This window comes from Microcebus murinus, chromosome 6 (genome assembly GCF_040939455.1).
Source record: "Microcebus murinus isolate Inina chromosome 6, M.murinus_Inina_mat1.0, whole genome shotgun sequence".
Taxonomy (NCBI): Eukaryota; Metazoa; Chordata; class Mammalia; order Primates; family Cheirogaleidae; genus Microcebus; species Microcebus murinus.
In genome coordinates, this window is record NC_134109.1 from 29,132,161 (window position 1) to 29,153,805 (window position 21,645).

The following is a 21,645-nucleotide window of genomic DNA, read 5'->3' on the forward strand; positions in this document are numbered from 1 at the left end:
GTCTCAAAAAAAAAAAAAAAAAAAAAAAAAAAAGGAAAAGAAAAGAAAAGCACTGCTCTAAAAAATTTTCAAGTAAAAAAATAAAAAGAACAATCTTGAAACCAGAAGGCCGCAGGTTCAAGGCCCCACTTCCATCCCGAAAGCCAGCAATGACTGCCCAGGCCTTTCGCAGGCTGCATGTCTCTCACACCACCTCTTCTGCCTCCCTGGTCCACATTTCAGGACCCTTGTGATGACACTGGGCCCATCTGGGTAATCCAGAATAATCTCCCTATTTTAAGGTCCATTGATTAGCGACCTTAACTCCATCTGCAACCTTAATTCTCCTTGCCATGTAACAAGCTATTTATTAATATAAATTCTGGGGATTGGCATGTGGACACCTCTGAGGAACCATTAATCTGCCAGGTATGGTTTGAGATGAATTCATGCCAAAAGTGGAAAATGAAGTCACCTGGAGGAGAGTGTGGCAGTAGATAAAAGGTATACAGAGGCCTGCATGGACTTTTTGGGAGTGGCACCAATATGTTTTATGTCACTGCCATTGTCACAACCCATGCAAATGAACGCAGTGTTCAAGTATCTGTGCTTCCTCGTTTTCCTTTTTGCCATCACACTTCATGAAAAAGAGAGGAGACAGCAAAGTGCGTCTTCTTGGAGGTCTCCATGGTGACTTGGGCTTTTAGCACTCCGCTGCCTCAGCTGCTCTCTTAGCTTTAGGGGGCTTGATCCTTCCCAGGGAGGGTGGCCGAGAGGGTTCACTTCACAACGGGGGTAGTTGAGGCCTTCCCCAGAGAGGGAAGGTGGTCTCCTCTCCCCTCCGCTCTCAACGCCATCCGACGTGCAGCAACCCCGCAAGGGACGAAAGCAAGGACCACTTGCCTTTTTCTCACTCTCCTGTTTGGCTCATGGGGGCTGGAGCTGGCTTATGCTTGGGGGGCTGAAGTTTCCAAGGTGGGGCACGGGAAAGAAACGGAGGTTGGCTACAGAGGATAAGATCAAAGCTTAATGCAGAGAAATTGGAAGGTTTTTGGTTTTGCTTCTAGGCTGTCCAGCGCCATTGCCTGGGTGTGACAGGAAGTCCGAACGGAGGCAGAAGTGCCGCCCGGGGATACAGTGAATGCTCTTTGGTTGTGCTGACACTTACACTGGGTCTCTTGGGAACCTGAGCAGAGCAGATCAACATGCTGGGTGGTGAGAGGTCCTCCAAAGTGGGCCGGCAGGGACCTCCGGGTTCCTGCTCGGTGCTGCCTGTCTCCTGAGAATTGCACGGACGTGTGCGCAGGGCTGCTGTAGGGGCTGCCGTGCACTTATGAGCCCTGGCCAGGGTTGCTTTGTGCGGGAACAGACCCTGACCCACGCGGGGCTCAGCCCTCGTTCCCCAGCTTCAGCAGCGGCGGGGGTACAGTCACATCTCGATTCCTAACGACTGCCTGTCACGAAAGGATGCGCCGGCGAGGCTGGTGTGGGGAGTGGGCAGGACACAGAGGTGCTTGAGGTCCCGGCTCCAGCCCTCCCTGAGCCCAGTGTCACCGCTGACCTTCCCCACTTCACTCTACCCCTCCTGGCACTCTGGGAGCCAAGGGATGCTCTCTGTTGCTGAACTAGGTTCAAGCTGGGCTTTTATTGCTGGGAACCAAACTAGTGCAGTGGAAAGGGGATGCGTGTGGGGCTCACTGAGGCAGCGTTTATAGAATTAGCCAGAGAGGTTGGTGCCCCCTCTCTCTCAGAACATGTGCTTCCGGGGGTGCCCAGACAGCAAGGCGAACAGAGTCTGCTTGCAACACACAGAAGGGTCGGTGCAAAGGCCAGGCAGGCAGTGAGGGCGGCAGCTCTGGTCGGGCTATTTGAGTCCAAAGTCAATTCCAGTGACCACAGAAAGGCTTGGGGGACAGGAAGAGCAAGAAGGGAGGACAAAACAGAGGCATGCAAAGGGCTCTGTGGGACGCCCAGCACATAAGAGCACACAGTGACAGTGGTCCGCAGGCAGCTGGGTGTGCGTGGTGGAAAAGCAGAATTGGGAGGAGATGGGAAAAAGAAAATAAATCTAGGAAACCCAGAAGTCATCTGTTAGGAACAACATTTCCCATTGAACAACGCTAATATTCTTGTCCCCTTATCCCTGACTCCTTTGGATTAGTATATGGTTTTGTTATTTTCAAATGACAAATCCTCCCATCATTAGAAGACTGTGACCTCTAAACCTTTAGCAAATGTGCCACCCACCTTCGTCGGGGGCTTTGAACTGGGTCTAGGGTGGGGTGTGGAGCTGGCGGATTTGTACACATGCCGGATTTGTTCACTCTCTCCGGAGTAAGTGGCAAAAATCTACCGGATGGCTGCCAGGGGTATGCCCTGTGGTCAGTAACTTGGTATACATTATCCAGCACCTACTGATGTCGTTAACTAGCAAGCAACTCTCTGGATCACAGGAAGATGTTAGTGTGGGTTAACAGCAAAGTCACAGTTTCTCCCTACACCAACCAGTCCCGGTGGGAGGGTGGTTATTATTATAAAACCTTGCCTAGTTAGACTGCTAATTAGCATCTACCTTTGATAAACGTAGAGAGGCAGGAAACAATGAAAAAAAGTTTAGTAAACATTTTTAGTTCAACCACTTGAAAAAAATCTGAAAAAAAAAGTTTTAGATTTTATCCCCTCTCACTTAACAACAACAACAAAAAGACTCATAATTTTGTTACAAATTGTACAGATGTGACCAATTAAAAGTATGACAGGTTGGAGAAAGTTGGAGAAAGAAGAGAGGCTGTTTATCCTGAGTTGAGCACCCAGGGCTATGCACACAGGTATGGAGTTTGGTTTACAGAGCAATGGGGGAGAACATGAATCACTGACATTGTTAGGTTTGAGAAAAAAGGGCCATGGAAGTATTGCCTGCAGCCATAGGAAACTACTATTCCAGGAAAAGAAGGCATGTTATCTAAAGAATTATGGGATAGTGACCATCATTCCTACATTAGAAATACAACCAAACTGCACTAAAGCACTTGTTAAGAAATCAAGACCTGTATTTGAGAAGAGAATCTGGAAACTGAATGTGAAAGGAGTGGATAGGGGAGTGTGTTTGCACCTGGCCTTTGGTACACGCCTTTGGTATGCGCCTTTGGTATGCATGGCTCCTTAACTATGCTGCACAAAAGGAAGAGCACCTGATTATAAAGGAAAATGAGAGCAGCACTGTGGAGAGAAAGATAAAGTTTGGTTTCCATCAATTAATTAATTAGTTAATCTAACTTTTTTCACTTGGAGAAGGTAGGGAGGAGCAAGAATATAAAGAAAGAATGCCTTAATTGTGTTTCTCTGGTCACCCAGAGAAAATATATTCAACAAAGAAGCTTGGGATGAGTGCAGGAACATGATGGTGAATTTAGAACGTCAGGAAGAAGAGCTCATGCCAGGCCAGTGCGGGGGCCCTGTTTTTCCTACATGCCATAGATTCCAGAGTGTGGTCTGGATACAGTCACCCTGGCTGTAATGTTACCTCTGATCTTTTTTTTTTTTTTTTTTGTAATCTAAGATGGGTGGGGAGAAAACAGAAGCAAGGACCCCAAGGATTCTAGCAAACTGGAATCACAGAAAAGCAAAGTTGTAATGACTTCTTTGACCCCCCCCCTTTTTTTTCCTATCCTGAAACTATCATTAGACGCTAAGTTCACAAACCTCCCTCACCCTAGCAGGCTTTTAATAGACCCTTAGGGTATCCAGGCCCTTGCTGTCTTATCTCATTTCATTAATTACATTTCATGATCACTGAGGATCAGGAGGTGGAGGAGGAACCAGCGTTCAGTTTCAGGGAGCAGTGGCAATCTCAGACCGGGCAAGCGAGATGATGCCACAAAAATCAATTTGGCAGTCGGCTGTGACGCACAAATGGCTCCTGGTAACAGGCTAAGCGTGTGCCAGGTGCAGATGCAGATATAAGATGAAACAACTTGATCTCTGCGTGTGCAGGCAAGGAGGTGGGGTACCTGCAGTGGTCGCAGGGTAGCACACTATGGGTAGGGAGAAATCTCTGGGAAAATGCACCAAAACACAGAGACAATTTGGAACTCAAATGTATAGATTTTTGCGTCCTCAAAGTTGGTTTGTCAAGAACTGTGAGGCTTGGGTAAATAAAAAAGGGACTTCCTTGGGGAGTCTTGCAAAGAAGAGCAAGACCTCATTTATTTGGCAACTCCAATTGTCCAGAGCACACGGACGAGATAAGTGACCAAGAGGCCTCTGAGCTGAGTCTGCAGATGAAATAAACTCTGTGCCTCAAGGTTCATTGTTACTTAGAAGAGCACATCTCTTCACTCTTGCTTTAGGATCAAGGCTAATGAACTTGGTTATTTGATTTCCTGGTGTGGTAGATCAATTGCAAAAATGGAATCTCTCTTTCCCCAGCCCTTGAATCTAGTCTAGGCTCGTGACTTCTCTCACCCAATAAAATGCAACTGAAGTGACAGAGTGCCAGTTCTGAGCCTCAAGGGTTTTGCATGCTTCTGTTCTCTCTCTTGGAATGCTGCTATCACCATGTGAACAAGGTCGTACTAGCCCACTGGGGGATGAGAGACCACAGGAAGTGTCCCAGCCGAGGCCATCTAAACCAATGGAACCAAACAGGTGAGAGAGCCCGGCTAAGATCAGCAGAGCTCGCTGTCCGGTCCTCAGCTGCACACAGACACATCGCTGAGCCCAGGGCAGGCTGGTGCCATGTAGACATGTAAGCAATATATTTCAAACCACTGAGTTTTAGGGTGGTTCATTTGTTACTCAGCAATGACTCACTGATACACCTGGTCTGCTATAGCATGTAAGGAGGGTGGGCAGAGAGAAGGAAGGACCAGTGGAGACAAGCACGTTTATGTGAAGAAGAAAACAAACAAACAAATAAACCAGCAACTAAAAAGCAGGAACAGGAACTCAAAGGACAGAAGTGTCTGGGGCCCATTAAGGAAGGAGAAGCAGGCTGCAGGACCTTACAAGATCCTGACTATTGACAAAGTTTTAGAGCACAGCATAAGAATTCTGGTCTGAAGCCACCCAGAAAAATTAACCAAAATGTAATGTCCTTTCTTTAGGAAGGCGAGTGTATGAACCACATTTAAGAAAGATTTCCATTTAAAATGGATGTTAAAAGATTTCCATTTAAAAATGTTCCGGTTATTAATAAAATAAAAAAAGTTATGGTCTTAACTGTTATTTATCTGGAAAATTCATTTGTGTGTGCAGGGACAATACTTTACGAAACAAAAATTGGGTAACATCTCAGGCAGGCTTTTGTAGAGCTTCCAGGTCCAAAAGAGAGCCCAGAAAATGCAGTTTGGCTGCCATGACGCTGGCATCTCGGGGACATCTAAGCACTCCTGGGGATGATGGACAGAATATTTGAAACCGAGATGACCTGAGAAAACCTGTGCAGAAGAGTCAGCCTCTTCATGTGACTCCTCCCTCTCCCCAAAGGCACCGGACTGGTGAGACCTGCAGACTGTGGCGGCGGCTTGCAGAGATCTCCGTGTGGGAGACTGGGAAGAGAGACAGGTGATGGAAAGAACTGCATTAGCAGCCTCCCTCCTTGGCCTGCCCTTTGTTCCTCTGAGCACCAACCACCCCCATTCATTCTGTCTCAGGCACTTGAATTCTGTTCCTTTCCAAAGCACCATTAAGCGCCACACTGAAAAATAATAATAATTGTTCACATTCCTTGGGTCCATACTGAGTGCCAAGGACTGGACCAAGCTCTTGCCACGCGCCGACCCATGACCCCTGGATGTTAAGTGCTCCCACACTCTCTCCGCTAAGGAGGTGGGCACAGAGGCACTGAGGGATGAAGTGACTCGCTTCATCAGTTGAAAAACAGGAAATGGCAGAGGCGGGATGCAAACTCCTGGGGGGGGGGGTTGGCTCCAGACCCCTGTCCTAACCTGTCTCTTCTGCCCTTTACTTTGAAAGTTCCCTTATTCCATCCCTGCTGGGCTGGCCGCACCCTTAACCGAAGCCCAGCTCTTACCTTTTCAGAGCCAGCCCTCCTGCCTCTCCCCACTGGCAGTTCTCAAGGAACTAAGGGGGTGTGGGTCTGACTAATTGCCATTTATCACCTGGAGCAGGCACAGGAAGAGCAGGCGCGGGATGGGCTGTGTGTGCCCACCTGAGCCAGCTCAGCCTGTGCCTCTGGAAGCTTCTCCCCAGCCGCCAGGCCAGCCTCCTCCCTGCCCCACCCCCGCAGAGCTGCTGACAGGCCCGGCTCCTGGCTGCTTTATCTCCAGCTAACACCCGTCTCCTCTCCCTCCTCCTCCCTATCTGGGGCTTTCCTTGTGGCTCTAATGAAAAACCCCTGTGTCACATTGAAAAGTTGCCAGTTATTGCTGCTGGGAATAAAATCTAGCCTCTGCTGGGCAGAGACTCACAGATGCTTCTAGCTGGGCAGTGAGGAGTAGCCGGTTGGAATAATCCCCTTAGCGTGAGCAGCCTCTCAAGCACAATTAACGGGGGTGGGGGGGTGGGGGGGGTGGGGGGGTGTAAACAAACAAACAATAGGATGTGCCAGGCTCCCCGCCCCCACCTGGGCTTTCCCCCTTCCCGGGCCTGGGCACAGCTGCCTGGCCTCTGCCTACCTTGGGCTGAGTGGTGCGGGCTCCCCCCCACACCAAAGACAAGGCAAACTGGGTGTCCCTTCTGCTGGGAGGTCTCAGGGCATCTGAGTAGCAGGCAAGGGCTTCACCAGAGCCTCAAAAATTATCCAAAATGCGATTCCTCGGCTCTACCCCAGAAACACGGATGAGTCCCTGTGGCAGAGGCTTGGGAAGTTCCATTGTTTAACCCCTGTCCCTTACCTGGATCACCGTGCTCAGAACCATGGGACCCGAGCAACCGGACCTGAGGAAAGATGCTCCCACATAAACTGTCTCCTATAACTGCAACCCCAAAGAGCCCTTCCAAGGCCAGACACTAGCACTGCGGCACGCACACTCTCACATCATACCAGGACAGCCTCTTCTGGCCCTATATCATGGGCTATGACAAACAGAGTAGGCCATCCTGCTATGTCACTCACAGCCATTTTTTTTGAGCAAAGAGACCTAAATGGCATTTTCAGGGCCTGGTACTCTGGCCAGGAGCCCCACATTATGACGTGGAGGCGTGAGGTGGCCTGGCAGCCTGCAGTGGGCTGCAAGTGCGACCCCAGAATGATCGGGATCTGAGGGTGCACTGAGCCCCGGCCACCGCAGCTTTCTGCAGCACTTGCATCAGGGACAATAGGACTGGCAGCGATTCTCAATGGGGGTGATTTTGACCACACCCAGGGGACATTTGGCCGTGTCTGGAGACATTTTTGGTTGTTACAGCTGTGGTGCTGAGCAGTTAGGAAGGTGCGAGGGGGCACCGTTGGCCTCTAGGGGGAGAGGTCAGGGATGCTGCTAAATATCCTACAATGCGCAGGACACGAAGAGCACAACAAGGAATTATCTGGCCCAGAATGTCAACTGTGCCACTATGGAGAAACCCTGGAACAGATGCAAGATGCCACCAAAGACATGAGTCCAAATCCAGGGACGCCCTTAGCCTCCTGAAGGCAGAGTGTTAATTCAAGCTCTTTGTTTGGGGCTGAAGTGTTTGTAGCTTCCATTTGTTGTTATTTATCTAGAACGTGACGTGGCTGACACGGGGGCTGACAGAGAAAGGCTTCCAGGTTGATCCCGCAGCCAGCTCCCTGCGTGAGCCGGGCTTAAAAACTCAGTTTATCTGACGTCCAATAAATACTAAGACCCGATGTAAGCCCTTGATTCCTGCAGAAATTGGTCATCGCTGTAATGGTGGCGGATGGATGAATAAATGTTCAGTCCTGGGATGTCTGATTAGATTTATTCTGTACAGATTCCCCAGGTGGTCTCCCTTCTTCACTGAAGAGTTAAAAACAGACCATTTCGTTAATAAAATTGAGTCTCTCGTGAGTTAACAGAGTGGAACTAGCTGTTGGCGCAGACTGTAGCACAAACGCCGCTGCGGAAGCCAGGCTGGAGGGGCCAAGTGTTTTCTTTCCAGTTGATTCGATGCAGCTCAGCGGCCAGTGGCGCGTGGAAGCAAAACGCCTCCCCATGATCCAGGCCCCCCTGTTTACGTGGCCAGCACCTTAAAGGATGCACAGAATCTCTTTCCCCCTATAAAGTGAATCTGGGCATTTTATAGCTGAAAAGTGAGCAATTCCATTTGAGTTAATTGAGAGGCTTTGAAGGCAAAAGTGCATTATGTAGATTTTAAGGACATTCTTCCTTGATTGACAAGATCCTGTGGCCACTGCCTGGAAAGCTTTAGCCACGGACCATTTCCTGACATCACTCACGGAGGTCTGTTATCTTGGTTATGCTCCCACAGAGCCCGAGGGGTTTTTACACCTTAGTCTAAGGAGGAACCACAGTCTGACTCTTGGAATGGAACACACTTGTTAACCATAACCCTGCAACATTTCTCTCTTGTTAAGTTAGAAGAAGGCAGCAATATTATTGAGGAGAAACATACCTTTCAGCCACTTTGGACATTTTCAAACAATGTCTGTCAATCTGTGCATTCAAAAATGTAATCTGGGGAAAGAGAAAACAGGGATGTTGAGACCAAAAATAGAATTCCCTTTTTCCCTTCACTCCATGAACCCAAATCCTCTATTTCCACCAAGGTCCAAACACCTCCTCTGGCAAGACCTCGCCAACCCTCCAGCCTTGCATGTCAGCGACCTCTCTGCTCTCCGGACATTCCTACCACACTTACTATTCATAGTCCACACCTTCGCCCATGTCACATATCCTCCTGCACTGGGTCATGATGTAAGTCTTGATTTCCAAAACTTAAAGGCCATGTAGATGCTACAAAGCTCAGCAACAGCACAGACAGGTAATATGTGCACCGTAAACACCTGTTTTCACTAACCCCTGGTGACCTCTCCTCTGCCCACCTTTTGCATGTGCGTCACACCTGTGTGCTTGGTGTGCTCGACTGTAATCATCAAATAGCTATTGTCACCTACATCTGCTTCCTCTCCCCCAGCCAATAATAAACTTGTCCAGGGCAGGCACCTGAACGTTTATTCCTTTGCGTTTGTGCCCCCAGAAGCCAGTAAGGCACAAGATGAATAGCAGGCCCTGTGGTGCCTCGTTACCAGCACACATCAGAAGGGGGTAACATAACTGGCCATTGTCGTTGACCCGGGCTCCTGATCGCAAAGGAAAATAACATTCAACCAGATCATGCTGCAATGGCACTGGCTGTAGGGCTTTCCTTATTTTTAAACTTTCCTTGTGTATTACAGTAATAAATAAATAAAGGGTGGTCCTGAGCTGGGTTGCTGGAGAAGCAAGTTACTATTTTAAGGACCTCTCCTCTGGCTACAGAGGAAACAGCCGTAGTGGTACTGGGATAACCCAATTGTGGAACCTTGTATTCAACAACTCCATCTCCCAAGCTTCCGTGGTTGTTCACACACAACTCTCAAAGGTTCGAGTCACCCACAGCTGGGCTCCCCTGCGGTGTCCGGGAGCTCAGAGCTCACTCCGCCGTCAGGGGGAAACACTGCAAGGGCTTTTCAGCTGGCCACGTCCCCTCCCGGGCCTGCAGCTGTCAGCCCATTCACCTGTTTCCGGATGTCCTCTTTCGTGGTCTTCCTGATGGGCTGGCTGAGGACGTGCACGGGGCTCTGCGACTGGGACTCCTCAGTTACACCGTACACCGACTAGAAGAAGAAATAAGGACATGGAGTCGTCTCACCTGGGAGCTGAAAGGTGGCCTGGGGGTCAGCTGGTTCAACCACTCGTCCGATTCTTTGAATCCCCACCTGACATCTGACAGTAAGTGACTGGCCTCTGCTTCGGTTTCTTCAATGATGAGATCTCTTGAAGGAGCTCACCCCACCTTTGGGTTCCACTTAGAAAATCCTGCCTTCTATGGAGCTGAAAATGGCCTCCTGGTGTATCAGTGTTTCCCCAAGCATGGGCCACAGACCATCTGCAAAGAGCATCTGGGGGCTCTTGGGAAAGATGCACATTGCTGAGCCGACCCCAGACCTGCCAAACTGGAATCTTTGTGGGGGGGGTGGGAATCTGCACCTTTGTCAAACACCCCAGATAATTCTGAGGCCAAAGAAAGTTCAAGAACAACTGCTGAAGATGATGCAGGAAAATCCCCTCTAGATTTTCTGTGGGTCAGTGGAGGGCATGCCCATCTGGTACCAAATTGAGATGGCAGGTTTTGGGTGGTCCCTTTTAACAGCTTTCTGGCCTCGGTTTCTCGACATGTACATAGCTACAGCTAGTAACACTTTTTAAGTTGTTTCTGGTGGTATGGACAGATAAATTCCATCTTTGTTTTGGGAAAGAATTTGGGAAAGAAACAAAACCAGATAAAGTGGACGGGACTCCATGAAACTCTACAATATCAGAATTTAAGGGGCCCTTGAAGATTGAATTAGGACAATTTAAAACTAATAGTTTAAAATATAATATAATATCCCAGTGAAGAACAAAATATATAAGTAGATTCAAGAAGTTTGTATATATGTGTGTGTCATGTGTCTCTCTTGTGTGTGTGTGTGCGTGTGTGTGTATGTGTGTCTCACATACATATATGAGGGACAGATAACTGGTCATTACAAGAAATAGGAATGTTTGGGGTCCTAGCACTCCGGGAGGCCAAGGCTAGAGGATTGCTCTCCAACTTTTTGGAATTAATATTATGGAGTACGGCCACAATATTGACCTTGGTGCCATGGAGAGGTGAGACATATGGAGACATTGGCGGGCAGTCCGAGCGTGGCACTCATGGGTGTGCTATGGCCACTATGCCTTTCAGTAAAGGGAAAGACAAGTGACCACTGGGTCATTCGCTGTTGTGCAAGATGATGATTTGAATTTGGACGAACCAGCTCTCCTAGAAGATTTTCATTGGCTTCTAAGTACCAAGCTCACTTTCACCTGTGGGCTCTCCCTCTTTCTGTTCCTTTTGTTCCCTTTCCTTCCCTCTCTGCCACCTCCCCAGAGCCAGCTGCTACTTCCCCTTCAGCACACCCAATCCTGCTTTCAGGAAGCCCTGGGAAGCCCCCATCTGGCTTAGCTGCCCTCCTGGGCTCCTCAACCACCCTGTCCTCCCCCTGACAGCACTCACAGCCTGCCGGCTAGTTTCAGCCCCGCCAGACCGCGGGCTCGGTGGGGACCTGCCACCGTATCCCAGCGAGCACACGTCAGCCGCTCAACAAATATTTGTGGAATGAATGAATGAAATGGTCTCAAAAGACAAAATTGTGTTAGAATTACAAATAATAAATTACTGTTTGAACAGTACTAGAGTTGGGAGGGCTATTTACTTTAAGAATTTTTAGTTCAGCCAAACTAGCGAACCTTTTTAACCTTTTGCGGATTCTTCAAACGTCGACATTTTCTGATATCCATTTCTGTTGTGTTCACACAGCCTGGCTGAGAAAAAAAAAATCATCGTATAAATTACTAAGTGAAGAATTACTCTTCCAATTCAGCCCAAGTAATACCATCAGACCCGACCTTTATCTTCCCCAGTACAGATAATGCATGGTTTTTTCCCATCTTGCTGTAATATGTGTTTCTCTATGGAGTTCTCATATGAAGTATGAAAGCTTACCTCATAACATCTAAGGATGATATGTAGAGGGTATAGGGCACAGTTTCTAAGAGCAAGCTTATTATTCAAATGGCAAGAATGCTTTAGCCACAGCCTTTGCTATTTTACATACCTAACCATCAGACTCCAATGTCAGGATGGGCAGCTAATTTTTTGTTTTTGCTTTTAATCAGTTTTTAGGAAGAGTGAAATATTAATAGTTAATTCATTTTTAGTTCCATTTCATGAGGGAAATGCAAGACGTGTCTTAGTAACATGAAATTAGAAATACAATCAAACCTCATTATTTACGGATTTTGTATTTGTAAATTCGCCTACTTGCTAAAATTTATTTGTAACCCCCAAATCGGTACTCATGGCACTTTAATGACCATTTGTGAGCATTCATAGAGTGGTAACAATTTTGTTTTTTGAGGAGAAGGAAAGAGAAGTTTACTACTTAAGTGGTAAAAATTTTGAGTTCCCGGATGTGCATGTTCCCAGCAGAGGTTGGGCAACACGACCTTCTGCCTTCTGGTTTCAAACCTCATACTGTAAATCAGTCTAGTTAGGGATTATTTAGTGCCAAGTTGCCTGCATTTTTGTGCTTTTTGCTGGTGATTTTGCTGTTTAAAATGGCCCCAAGCAGGGTGCTGAAGTGCTGTCCGCTGTCTCTCAATGCAAGAAGGCTGTGATGTGCCTAAGGAGGAAATGCACACGTAGATAAGCTTTGTTCAGGCATGAGTCCCGGTGCTGCTGGCTGTGCGCGCAATGTTAATGAATCAACAACATACACCAAATAAGCTGTCTTCACAAGAAGCATACCTTAAATAAGGTTACCTATTGATCGGTTGTGACCAGAGGCTCACAGGCACCTAACTTTGCATTTCCCCCAGGAGCAATCCTACAGTATTCGCTAGCGAGGTGTTTGCAAAGACTTTATAGAACACCACCGCCATGAATAACAACAATGAACTGTATTTGAAAGGGAATGTTTTAAGATTCAGAGTGGAATGACAGTGGAAATGGAAATTATTAATTTGGGGAATGGAAACTTTGGGGACCCAAAGGTCCCCTGGTGGGATCTCCATGGCTCCTCCATTTCCAACTCCATATTTTCATGGATAATTTTTAAGAGGCGGAACTGACACACATTCCAGAAAATCTACTGAGATTATATGAAGGAATGGTAAAACAATTCCACAAAGCGCAGCAATTTTCTTAAGGATGAGACACCTGGTGGCTAAAGACAGTCTTTTCTTTCGAGAGAAGGAAGCAGAAAAATTCAGAAACAAAACAAAACAAAACACTAGAGAATCAAGTAGAGCTTTCTCACCACTGGCCTGTGGACGTCCCAAAAGGCCCGTTCTTGACTATCTAAGATTTTCCTTTCTGTCTTGTCCTTTTTGCGATCAATCCTGAAATAGCGAAGAGAGGAAGTGAGAGGCTTTTGTATTCTGTTCTTTCCTTGTGACCCTTGCCCCGGCAATCTGCGCCTGCTTCTAGGAGCTAACGCACACAAGGCTGTTGGCCCCTGCGTGGCCCCTGCTCTCTGCAGAGCTGGGAAATACAGGTGTACAGTTCCCTCCAGGAAACCTCAGAAATTCCACACATGGTGAAAGAGCTTGTTTTAGCCTAGATTACAGATTGCCATATGTATGCAATGAACTTGGTGGCCTAAGGGAAGAACAAGAAAGCAGCTGTTCATCTGAAGTATTAAGATTTGGATTAGTAAGAAGTGAATTATCCATTCGATGCTGATTATAAGAAGGAACATAGCCACCACCTTGCCAGTGTTCCGTCTTCAAATTTGAAAGTTTGCTTTAGATTCAGAATCATAGAAAGGTCTTTAAAATGCTGCAATTTATGTGTTTTAAAAGTCACTTAAACCACCTGGCTTTCTAAAGGCAGCATAATGGCCCTAACGTGCGACAAGATCCAGAAGGCAAGTATCACCGGCCTCAGCTGGGGGAGGCACAAATTGCGGGAAGAAAATTACAGGTGACAAGGACAGATTCTTTACGTTCTGATCTGCAGCACAGATAAGAGACTCTTTTTTTTTTTTTTTTTTAAAGCATGTATTACTTCATATTTTCTCTCCAAGTAAAAAGCAAATCAGATTAATTGCTGTGTAACTTCTGGTTCTTGGCTCTCTTGGGAACACTTCAGTTTACTGGACTGAAATAAAGCCATAATCACCCCCATGATTTTTGTGATAATTACTGTGTACTTAAATAGTCCACAATTATAATGTAATCACATAGTTAATAAAAAAAGTGAATCCAGAAATACCATATATGTACGAAGTGGCAGTTTCCTTTCCTTTGTATACCTTGTGATACTGCTTGATTCTGGAAGAACAAATTAGCGCTCCTCTTGGCTTCCCGGTGGCTTCTGAGTACACAGGCACAATTCTACCTTAGCCCAGCTGAGTCCCAGCCGCCGTCCCACCCACTCGCCCACCTTCCCTTTCCTCGGGTGCCTTCTGCTGCGGCTCAGCTCCCGGTGCCTGGCGTCCACCTCCCTCGGGGTGCAGAGGGCATGTCACAGCAATGGCAGCGGGCAGAACACCAGACCAGATGTCCTAGGTGTTTCCCACTGTGACCACGCTGTGATTGAGGCCCGGGTGCAGGTCCAGGGCTGCAACGCTGCCCACCACGGGATGCTCACGTGCAGGTGCTGCCCGCAGCAAAGGTACTCGCGTTCTCCCAGCTCAGCACCCCTTCCCCGCCCTCCCTGTCCCGCTCCTGTTAATAATCCCGGCTAAACCAGACGCCACCCCCAGAAAAGACAAGGGAGATCTGGACCCGAGCAGTTCTGTTTCCCAGAATTAAACAGGTCTGGTGGACACCCACGTGTGTGGCTGGGGGCCATGTATTCCCCAGCCCTCATGTGTCCTTAGAGAGGAAGGAATTTCCACTATAGATATGGGAGAAAAAAATATGGGAAAAACCCTTCCAACTTTTCTCTTCCTTTCATTGCTTGTCCTTTAGGGAGGAAAAGTGACTTAACTTATCGGTAGATTTGAAAGAAGAAATTGAGAAAGCTCAGGCTGGCCCTTTCTGGGCCCCATCTGTGTCAGCCCGCCCTCAGGACATGTGTTCTCTGCATGCAGTGAACCCACAGTGCTGCGCTCTGCCCCGGCGAGCCTACAGATGCTCAACTCTGCCCAGGACGGATGCGCTCCAAAGCCAGCCCTGTGACCTAGCCTCTAATGAATGTACTAATCTGACATGTGGGACCCCAAATGTCTGACTTCTGTGCCTTATTTTTCAGTTGGCTCGAAACCCCTCCCCTGTGGGGGAGAACAGAAGAGGGGTACTTGTTGTCCTCCCTAAAACTCCAATACGTTTTCCTATGAAGATGAAATTTGCAGTCCTCCAGATAAAGTGGGTCTGATGTTTTTCGACCATTGAGCACAGAAGGATCACTGGGACTCTCTTTGGGGAAACAGGTTCACCTTCTTATGACCAGAGTTCTGCATTTGGGAGGCTCTCCCTTGCCTGCTGAAGCACACGCTGTTGAAATTATTTCAGGGTGACCTTGATTACAAAAGATGACACTTCTCCATCCTGTCCTGAATTTCTACTCGGTCACTCTCCTGAGAGATTGGAGCGACTAACCCCAGTTGGAAACCTCACTTTGGCAATCCCACTCTCACACCATCTCCAAATTCCAGAATCTTTTTCTCTCTGAAAGGGTCTCGATTAAGTTCACCTACTTTACTTGTGCTTCTGCTTGCATAAAGATGAATTCCCACTTCCTCGCAAAGGCCCTCTGCAGTCGCGCTAAGTTTTCCTAATGAGAAATGAAAACCAACAAGAAGGCATTAATCACTGTATGCTAGCACACGCACACCTGTGCTTACTACAACGCGGCCATCCATTTGGGTTACTCTCGACAAAACAGCAGGGCCCACTTTAAATCCACTGGACATGTACCCAATTTGACTCTGCACCAGACCCTGCTGCACGGAGCCGGAGCATTCATATTAATTTGGACACCCATTAAGTCTGACGTCTGTACGGCCCACCTGATCCCTCTCTTCATGTGTGTTTTACAAGAACAGAACCCACACAGCACTTGTCATAAAGGCTGCTGGAATAGATAGAATGGTTTGTGGCGGTTGGGGAATGAACGATGGACTCCCTGCAACCTGTAGGGCATCTCTGGAGCAAAGCCAAGGCTGGATTTCTCAGGACTCATCTTCCAGCAGGGAGCTGGGAAGGTCACGGTAAAGGTGAACCAAGAGGACCTGGCTAATAGTGCTTCTTAAGTTCAAGACTAAAAAGTGGTCCAAAGGGGGTGTCTATGTTTGTGATGTTCATGAAAAGAAAAGCCAAAAACAGAAAGAAAAGCCATTAAGGGTCGCATTTAGAGAAAAAAGCAAGTAGATTTTCTCCAAGTCTATAGAGTTTGCCTCGTGGAACTTTAGGACAGTGAGGAGGGGAGTTTGACAGGTTCCCTAATGATCCTACTAATTCAGATGGATGCAAGGCTGGAGCCCACATGATGCTGTGTATTTTCATAGAGCTCACGCCAACACTAATTGATTATCCTCATTAGTGGATTATGAATACAAAGGGAGTTTCAACTGGAGAGCGCCACACATGAACTCACAGCTATTACCAAGGCTTGGTGTGCTAGTACTTCTAAAAAACTGTCTCTGACTCTTCCACTGTTCATAGGATATATAGCTGGTAATGCCCAAATGTCAGGCAATTGAGGAGTAATATAAAGTGTGACAGTCATAGCACGGAGTTCTAGGCAGCCACTAAAAACAATAGTGTCGATTATCGTTATGGGTGTGGAAGGATTCCCAAATACCAACAGTACATGACTGGGGCAAGAAGCAGCTGTTACAGTAATGTTTATGGTCTGAGTCAATTTTTTTTTTTAGTAAAGAAAAAAATGTATATATAGAAAAAACTTGGGGCAGGGGGACAAATCACAGGTTATTTTCTCTCCTTTCTTTTGTTTCTGCAAAGAGAATACATAATCATAAAATTTTAATAAAATTACTGCATTTTGGAACAAAATGCTTTTCCAGTTCCTAGTCATTTTCATGCAGAACTTCAACTTGGGAGAACATCTTAATGCCATTTGTAAATACTAGAGCACAACGTTATGGGGCAAGAGAAGAGAAAACTGGGTAACATACAGCAGGAGTCGAGGCTGTCTTATTTCTGTATAGGATACTTTCTAAAACATGGAAAATATGGGGAAGAGAAGCACAGGATGGAGGTGCCACACGCCGTCTGGGTCTTTCCTAAAGGTCGTGTTGGGGAAGTGATGTCATCAAGTCAAAGCTCTCCACGGAGTACAACAGCACTCTTCTGAAAGGAGGGTGACGTGATTGCTGGGCATCAGAGCAGACAGGGGCAGGACTGGGCTCCCTGGACGCTCAGAGCCACAGAACAACCATGCCAGGGTTTGCTTGGGATGATCATAGTATCCAACATAGGATGTGACATGGCAAACTTCAGCCAGGTCCCGAGGCTCTGGACAAACTCCTGCACTGCACCCCCTCTACTGTGCCTGACCGTTCACAGGTCCTTGGTGCCAGTGGGATCAAAGAGAGTGAAGGGCCGTGCACGGGTGCTGCTCTCCATGGCGTGCACATTCACACTGGGGTGGCAGGGAGGGGAGCCATGGCCCTGTGGCTTGGTAAGCTTGGGCACCCAAGACAGGCAAGGCCTGGCAGAGTGGGGCCTTATGGTTGTTTTGGAAATTGAGGCGGTGAAAGTGGGAAGGGCATTTGAAAGTGAGGGCCTGAGGATGATGTTAATGCTGGGATGCCCAGGGAAGGAGTCTCCACTGCCCTGATGTCGCTCCTCCTCCTCCCATGGCTGCGGGCCCGTCCACCATTCCTGGCTCAGCGGCACTTGCCCTGGAGCAGGGAGAGGCAAGTGGGAGGTACACCAGATTTCCTGGATTCTCTGTGACACATATAAAGTTCAGTTTTGGGGAAAATTCTGCAACCAAAAGTTAAAAATATATCTTAAATTATCTGCGAGTTTTCAAGTTCTCTGTGTTTTGGTTTCCGGGTTCTGTCACGTGGGAATGGACATGAGCATGGTGGTGGAGCCTCTAATTTTTGCAAGGAACCACATCGTATGAAGGAAGATGCAGGAGGAAGGTAAGAAAGCTGGGGAGCGGACACCGCATGTGACATGCATCTTGTCTTATTTTCCAGATTGAATTTTTAGGTTGAGTTGTTTATTTTTTTATCTTTTAATTTTTAATTATTATGGACACAGAGTTTTTTTTTTTTTTAGTGCTGAGTTTTGAGAATTATTTATGTAAACTTTTATTGTAATGGTAAGAGGAGCAGAGAACGAAGGAGGGAAACAGAAGAGATTTCCCTTCCACTGTCTGAAAGGGACTTGGGGAAAAAGGAAAAATACAAGCTTCAACTGAGCTACAGGTATGATTTTACTCTCCCACTAGGCCTGGAGAATAATCACACTTACGGCTTCATAGTCTGCCAGCTCCAGCCTCGCTTTGTTCTGCATCGTCCTCTTGCAGAGATAGATGGCTGAGGGAAGAGGAGAAAGCACGACATGTACAAAGCCAGCAGTGCAGTGGAATCATCAACTCCTCCACCCAAGTCCTCCCAGCCACCCAGCCACCCAGCCACCCAGCCCAGCACTGTCCTGGGAAGAACATGTTTTCTAGGTGGAAGCCACAGCACCTGTTCTCTAGGGGTCTTCTCGTAGGTCATGATCAGATGGGGACCCATCTTCCAATCCTGACAACTCCCCTTCTTCTCCCTCACTCTGCTTTACCACGAATGTTCTCCACTCAATGACCTTTCACAAATATGACCATGTTACCCCTGCATCTGAAAGCTCTCTGCATGGAATCCTTGACGGCCTCAGCAGTGAGATCAGGCTCCTTAGGGTGGTAAATGTGGTTCTTTGTGATCCAGTCTCTGCTTATCTAGCCAACCTCTTCTCCTCCCTCCCTCAGGGACCGAGAGGCCATCAAACTGTCAGCTCCACTCCTCTGCATGTGTCCTTTCCACAGAAGGTCCTCGTCTCTTCTCTCTTTCCCTCTGGCTACCTGGTGACCTCCTAACTAGCCTCTGAAGACCCGGCCTGGTGTTCCAGATAGCATCTGTGTATCCTTGACCATGGAGCCTAGTTCCATGGCACAGAGCTCCTGTGTCTACAGGACTGTCCCCTGCTCTAGGCTGAGGGCTCTTCAAGGGCAGAGGCTTTGTCCTATGCAGCTCTTTTCCCTGTCCCCAGCACCAGGGCCTGCCCTGGAGTGAGAGGACAGTAGAAAGGGAGCACAATTTAGGGAAGGGCTTTTCGTCCTCAGTTGCCAGGACACTCTTCTTCAAACATGGCCTTCATCACCTCCTCTCCCTCCCTTCACTTCCTCAGTGTCTTCTTCCTTCTCCAGTGCCAACTGGAATGACCCAGGGAAAGTAGTACAGGAATGGTATGAACGAACAATAGAATGGTCAGGAGGGGAGGTCACAGGGAACCTGCAATCATTTTGTTGCCTGACAACAAGATTTCTTAACTATACTGAGAGATCTCTAGTCAATGGGTCATCCAACTGCCTTCATTTGCTGTAAAAAATTTACCAATGGCACCTATGATAGTTTAGAACCTGTATAGCCAGGAGCCTGCCCTCTGGCATGCCCACACTCCCACCTTCTCCAGGCCAACTGTGTGCTCATAGGAGTCACTTGTGCTTGTTCCCAAATCTGCTTGTGTCAGGCATAGCTGTTGTTTTAGTCATGTAAGTTCACTAAATAATATCGCGTATGACAGTGAAATTAATGTGAAAGAGAGAGATTTGTTGTTCCTATGAAAACTCAGCTGAATGGTTTGGAACAAGGTAAAGGAAAGTTGGCTAAGATAATTGCTAGTGAATTTGGTAAAGGCGAGACAACTGGAAAAGATGGGAAAAATAACACAAATCTAGGGGAGGCCAATATTTAAAGGCTTCAAAAGTGCCTTTAAATTCTTGATGCACTTTAAAGATACCAAAACTGGGTGGTTTATTGTGAGTGTGGTTTATTTAAGAAAGACATTCAAGTTATTAGGGCTCATAGTCAAAGGTAAGTCTTTGGTCCTACCCCAAAAGGCCGTCAAACGAATGTTCCTTACATTCATATAAGGTTCTTAAGGTATTGCACATATCATTTTTTAAATGATTTTCTACTTACCAAGTTTTCTAATGAACCAAGCAGCCCTTGTATCTGATAAAGGGCTGTCAGTTCTATCACTGTGAGCCTCCTTCACTCTCTTGGACCACAGGCAGCCTGTGGAATTGGGGGCAACCTCAAGAAGGAAGGCTGGCATGTCACCAGCCCCACCACACCTGGTCAGGAATACCTGCCAGCAGTGCAGGTCCATGGAGGTGGCAGCTGCTCTGACTATACTGCCCTGGACAGTATTTTGCATTGGCCAAATGTAAGACTCAGAAGAGGCTAACCCGGATCTGGACGATGCGTTTTATGCAGGCAGAATCATCCCAAGAAATTTCCAACCCATCTGGGTCAAAATGGGCCAGTGGGGATGTGAAGTTTGGGACTGTGTGTGGGGTGCACAGCTGGTACCACTCCTGATGACTGCAAGTCACCTGGTCACACGCTTCCAGCCCACTTCCCCCGTGGCTACTGTCCCACACTAGGGTCTGTTCTCCACAACCAGGGTATAGCCATGCTCGGCACAGATCTCCCTGGGACTTGTCTGCACCCCATGGTGCCCTCACCAGTGCTCACTGTAACGCTCAACCAACTTGAGTGACCGCGGCAACGACAGCCAGTCCCACAGGAGGGCAGCTGGGGGACTAGTTTTAAACTCAGATGCTGGTTTCCCTTGGACATTTAATTTCTCACTGAAAAATCTTTGCCTCCTTGCCCTCACACCTGGCATTCCAACCTCACCTGTGCCTCACTAGGGTGAACCCACCGCCACCTCAGGCTCGCCATGTCACCACAATTAAAATGGAACACATTTAAACATTTTATAAAGGGAACAGGTTCATTATTGCATATGCAATTACAAATTTTTTTAAAACATTAAACTTTTAGGATTTTGATGTACTTAAAAAACTAACACCTTTCCAAACTGTCTTTACTAGTGACATCACTATTTACCTCAGTCTCCTAAACTAGGGAACATAGAAATCACTTATTTCTCTGTTTTCCTTATAACCTCTAATTGCTTTTTAAGTAACAGAATTTTAGCATTGGAAGTGACCTTGGCAACCATCAGGTACAGACCCCTCATTTACAGATGGGAAAATTAAGGGCCCAGAGAAATGAAGTGATTTACCCAAAGGCCCATGAATGGCAAGCTGGAGTTAGAACTGAGGTCCAGCGCGGACTTCTGCAGAGTTTCCACCATGACGTTCACTGACCCATTTATTCATTCATTTAATCACGTAAACTTTATTGAGCACCTCCTCTGTGTCGAGTGCTGTCTTGGGTGCTGGAGAAATCACCACAGTAGCAGCTTCCGCTTTTACTGAGCCCACCAAATGTCAAGCACTGTTCTAGGGACTTTCCAAATGTTCGCTTAGTCCTTAGAATGACCCTGCAATGTGGGTTCTATTATTGCCCCCATCTTACAGACGAGGGAACTTTTTTCAAGTTATTCCTCATTGTTGGGGACCCACGGTGGCTCCCCCAAACTGCTGAATCCATTCTGAACATCTCTCCTAGACTACCAAGGCCTTTTTATAAACCTGTCCCTCCCAACCTGGTCAACCTCATCGATCATTTTTCATCAGCAGGAAACCTTTGGATACTTGGACCAGACCCTCACCAGGACCTACTGCCCCCGTCGTGCTCCTCCCCCAGCCTGGAGTGCTGGGCAGGAAGGACCGTCACTTCTTCAAATCTGTGACATAGGAATTGACAGAGTAGGTGACCAGTAAATATTTGTTGAATGAATGCAGGTTTCTGGTTCTTCATCAGTCCAAATCATACCTCTTCTGAATTCTCAGTTTCAGTTTCACACCCTCTCTGGTGAGAAGGCCACCACAGTAGCAATGATATCA

The 21,645-nt window shown here is 47.4% G+C and overlaps 1 protein-coding gene across 5 annotated transcripts in view; it reads right to left on the reverse strand.

Annotated features, from left to right (window-relative positions):
* The window catches only part of RGS6 (regulator of G protein signaling 6), a 520,723-nt gene that overhangs the window by 73,517 nt on the left and 425,561 nt on the right, over nt 1-21,645 (reverse strand). For all 5 annotated transcript variants that reach the window (XM_076003888.1, XM_076003890.1, XM_076003889.1 and 2 more), the window contains exons 7-12: nt 18,093-18,157; nt 15,341-15,417; nt 12,956-13,037; nt 11,385-11,459; nt 9,626-9,724; nt 8,521-8,582 (exon numbers count right to left, since the gene is read on the reverse strand). In XM_076003888.1, coding sequence (XP_075860003.1) covers nt 8,521-8,582; nt 9,626-9,724; nt 11,385-11,459; nt 12,956-13,037; nt 15,341-15,417; nt 18,093-18,157 — 460 coding nt within the window. The remainder of the gene's footprint in view (nt 1-8,520; nt 8,583-9,625; nt 9,725-11,384; nt 11,460-12,955; nt 13,038-15,340; nt 15,418-18,092; nt 18,158-21,645) is intronic.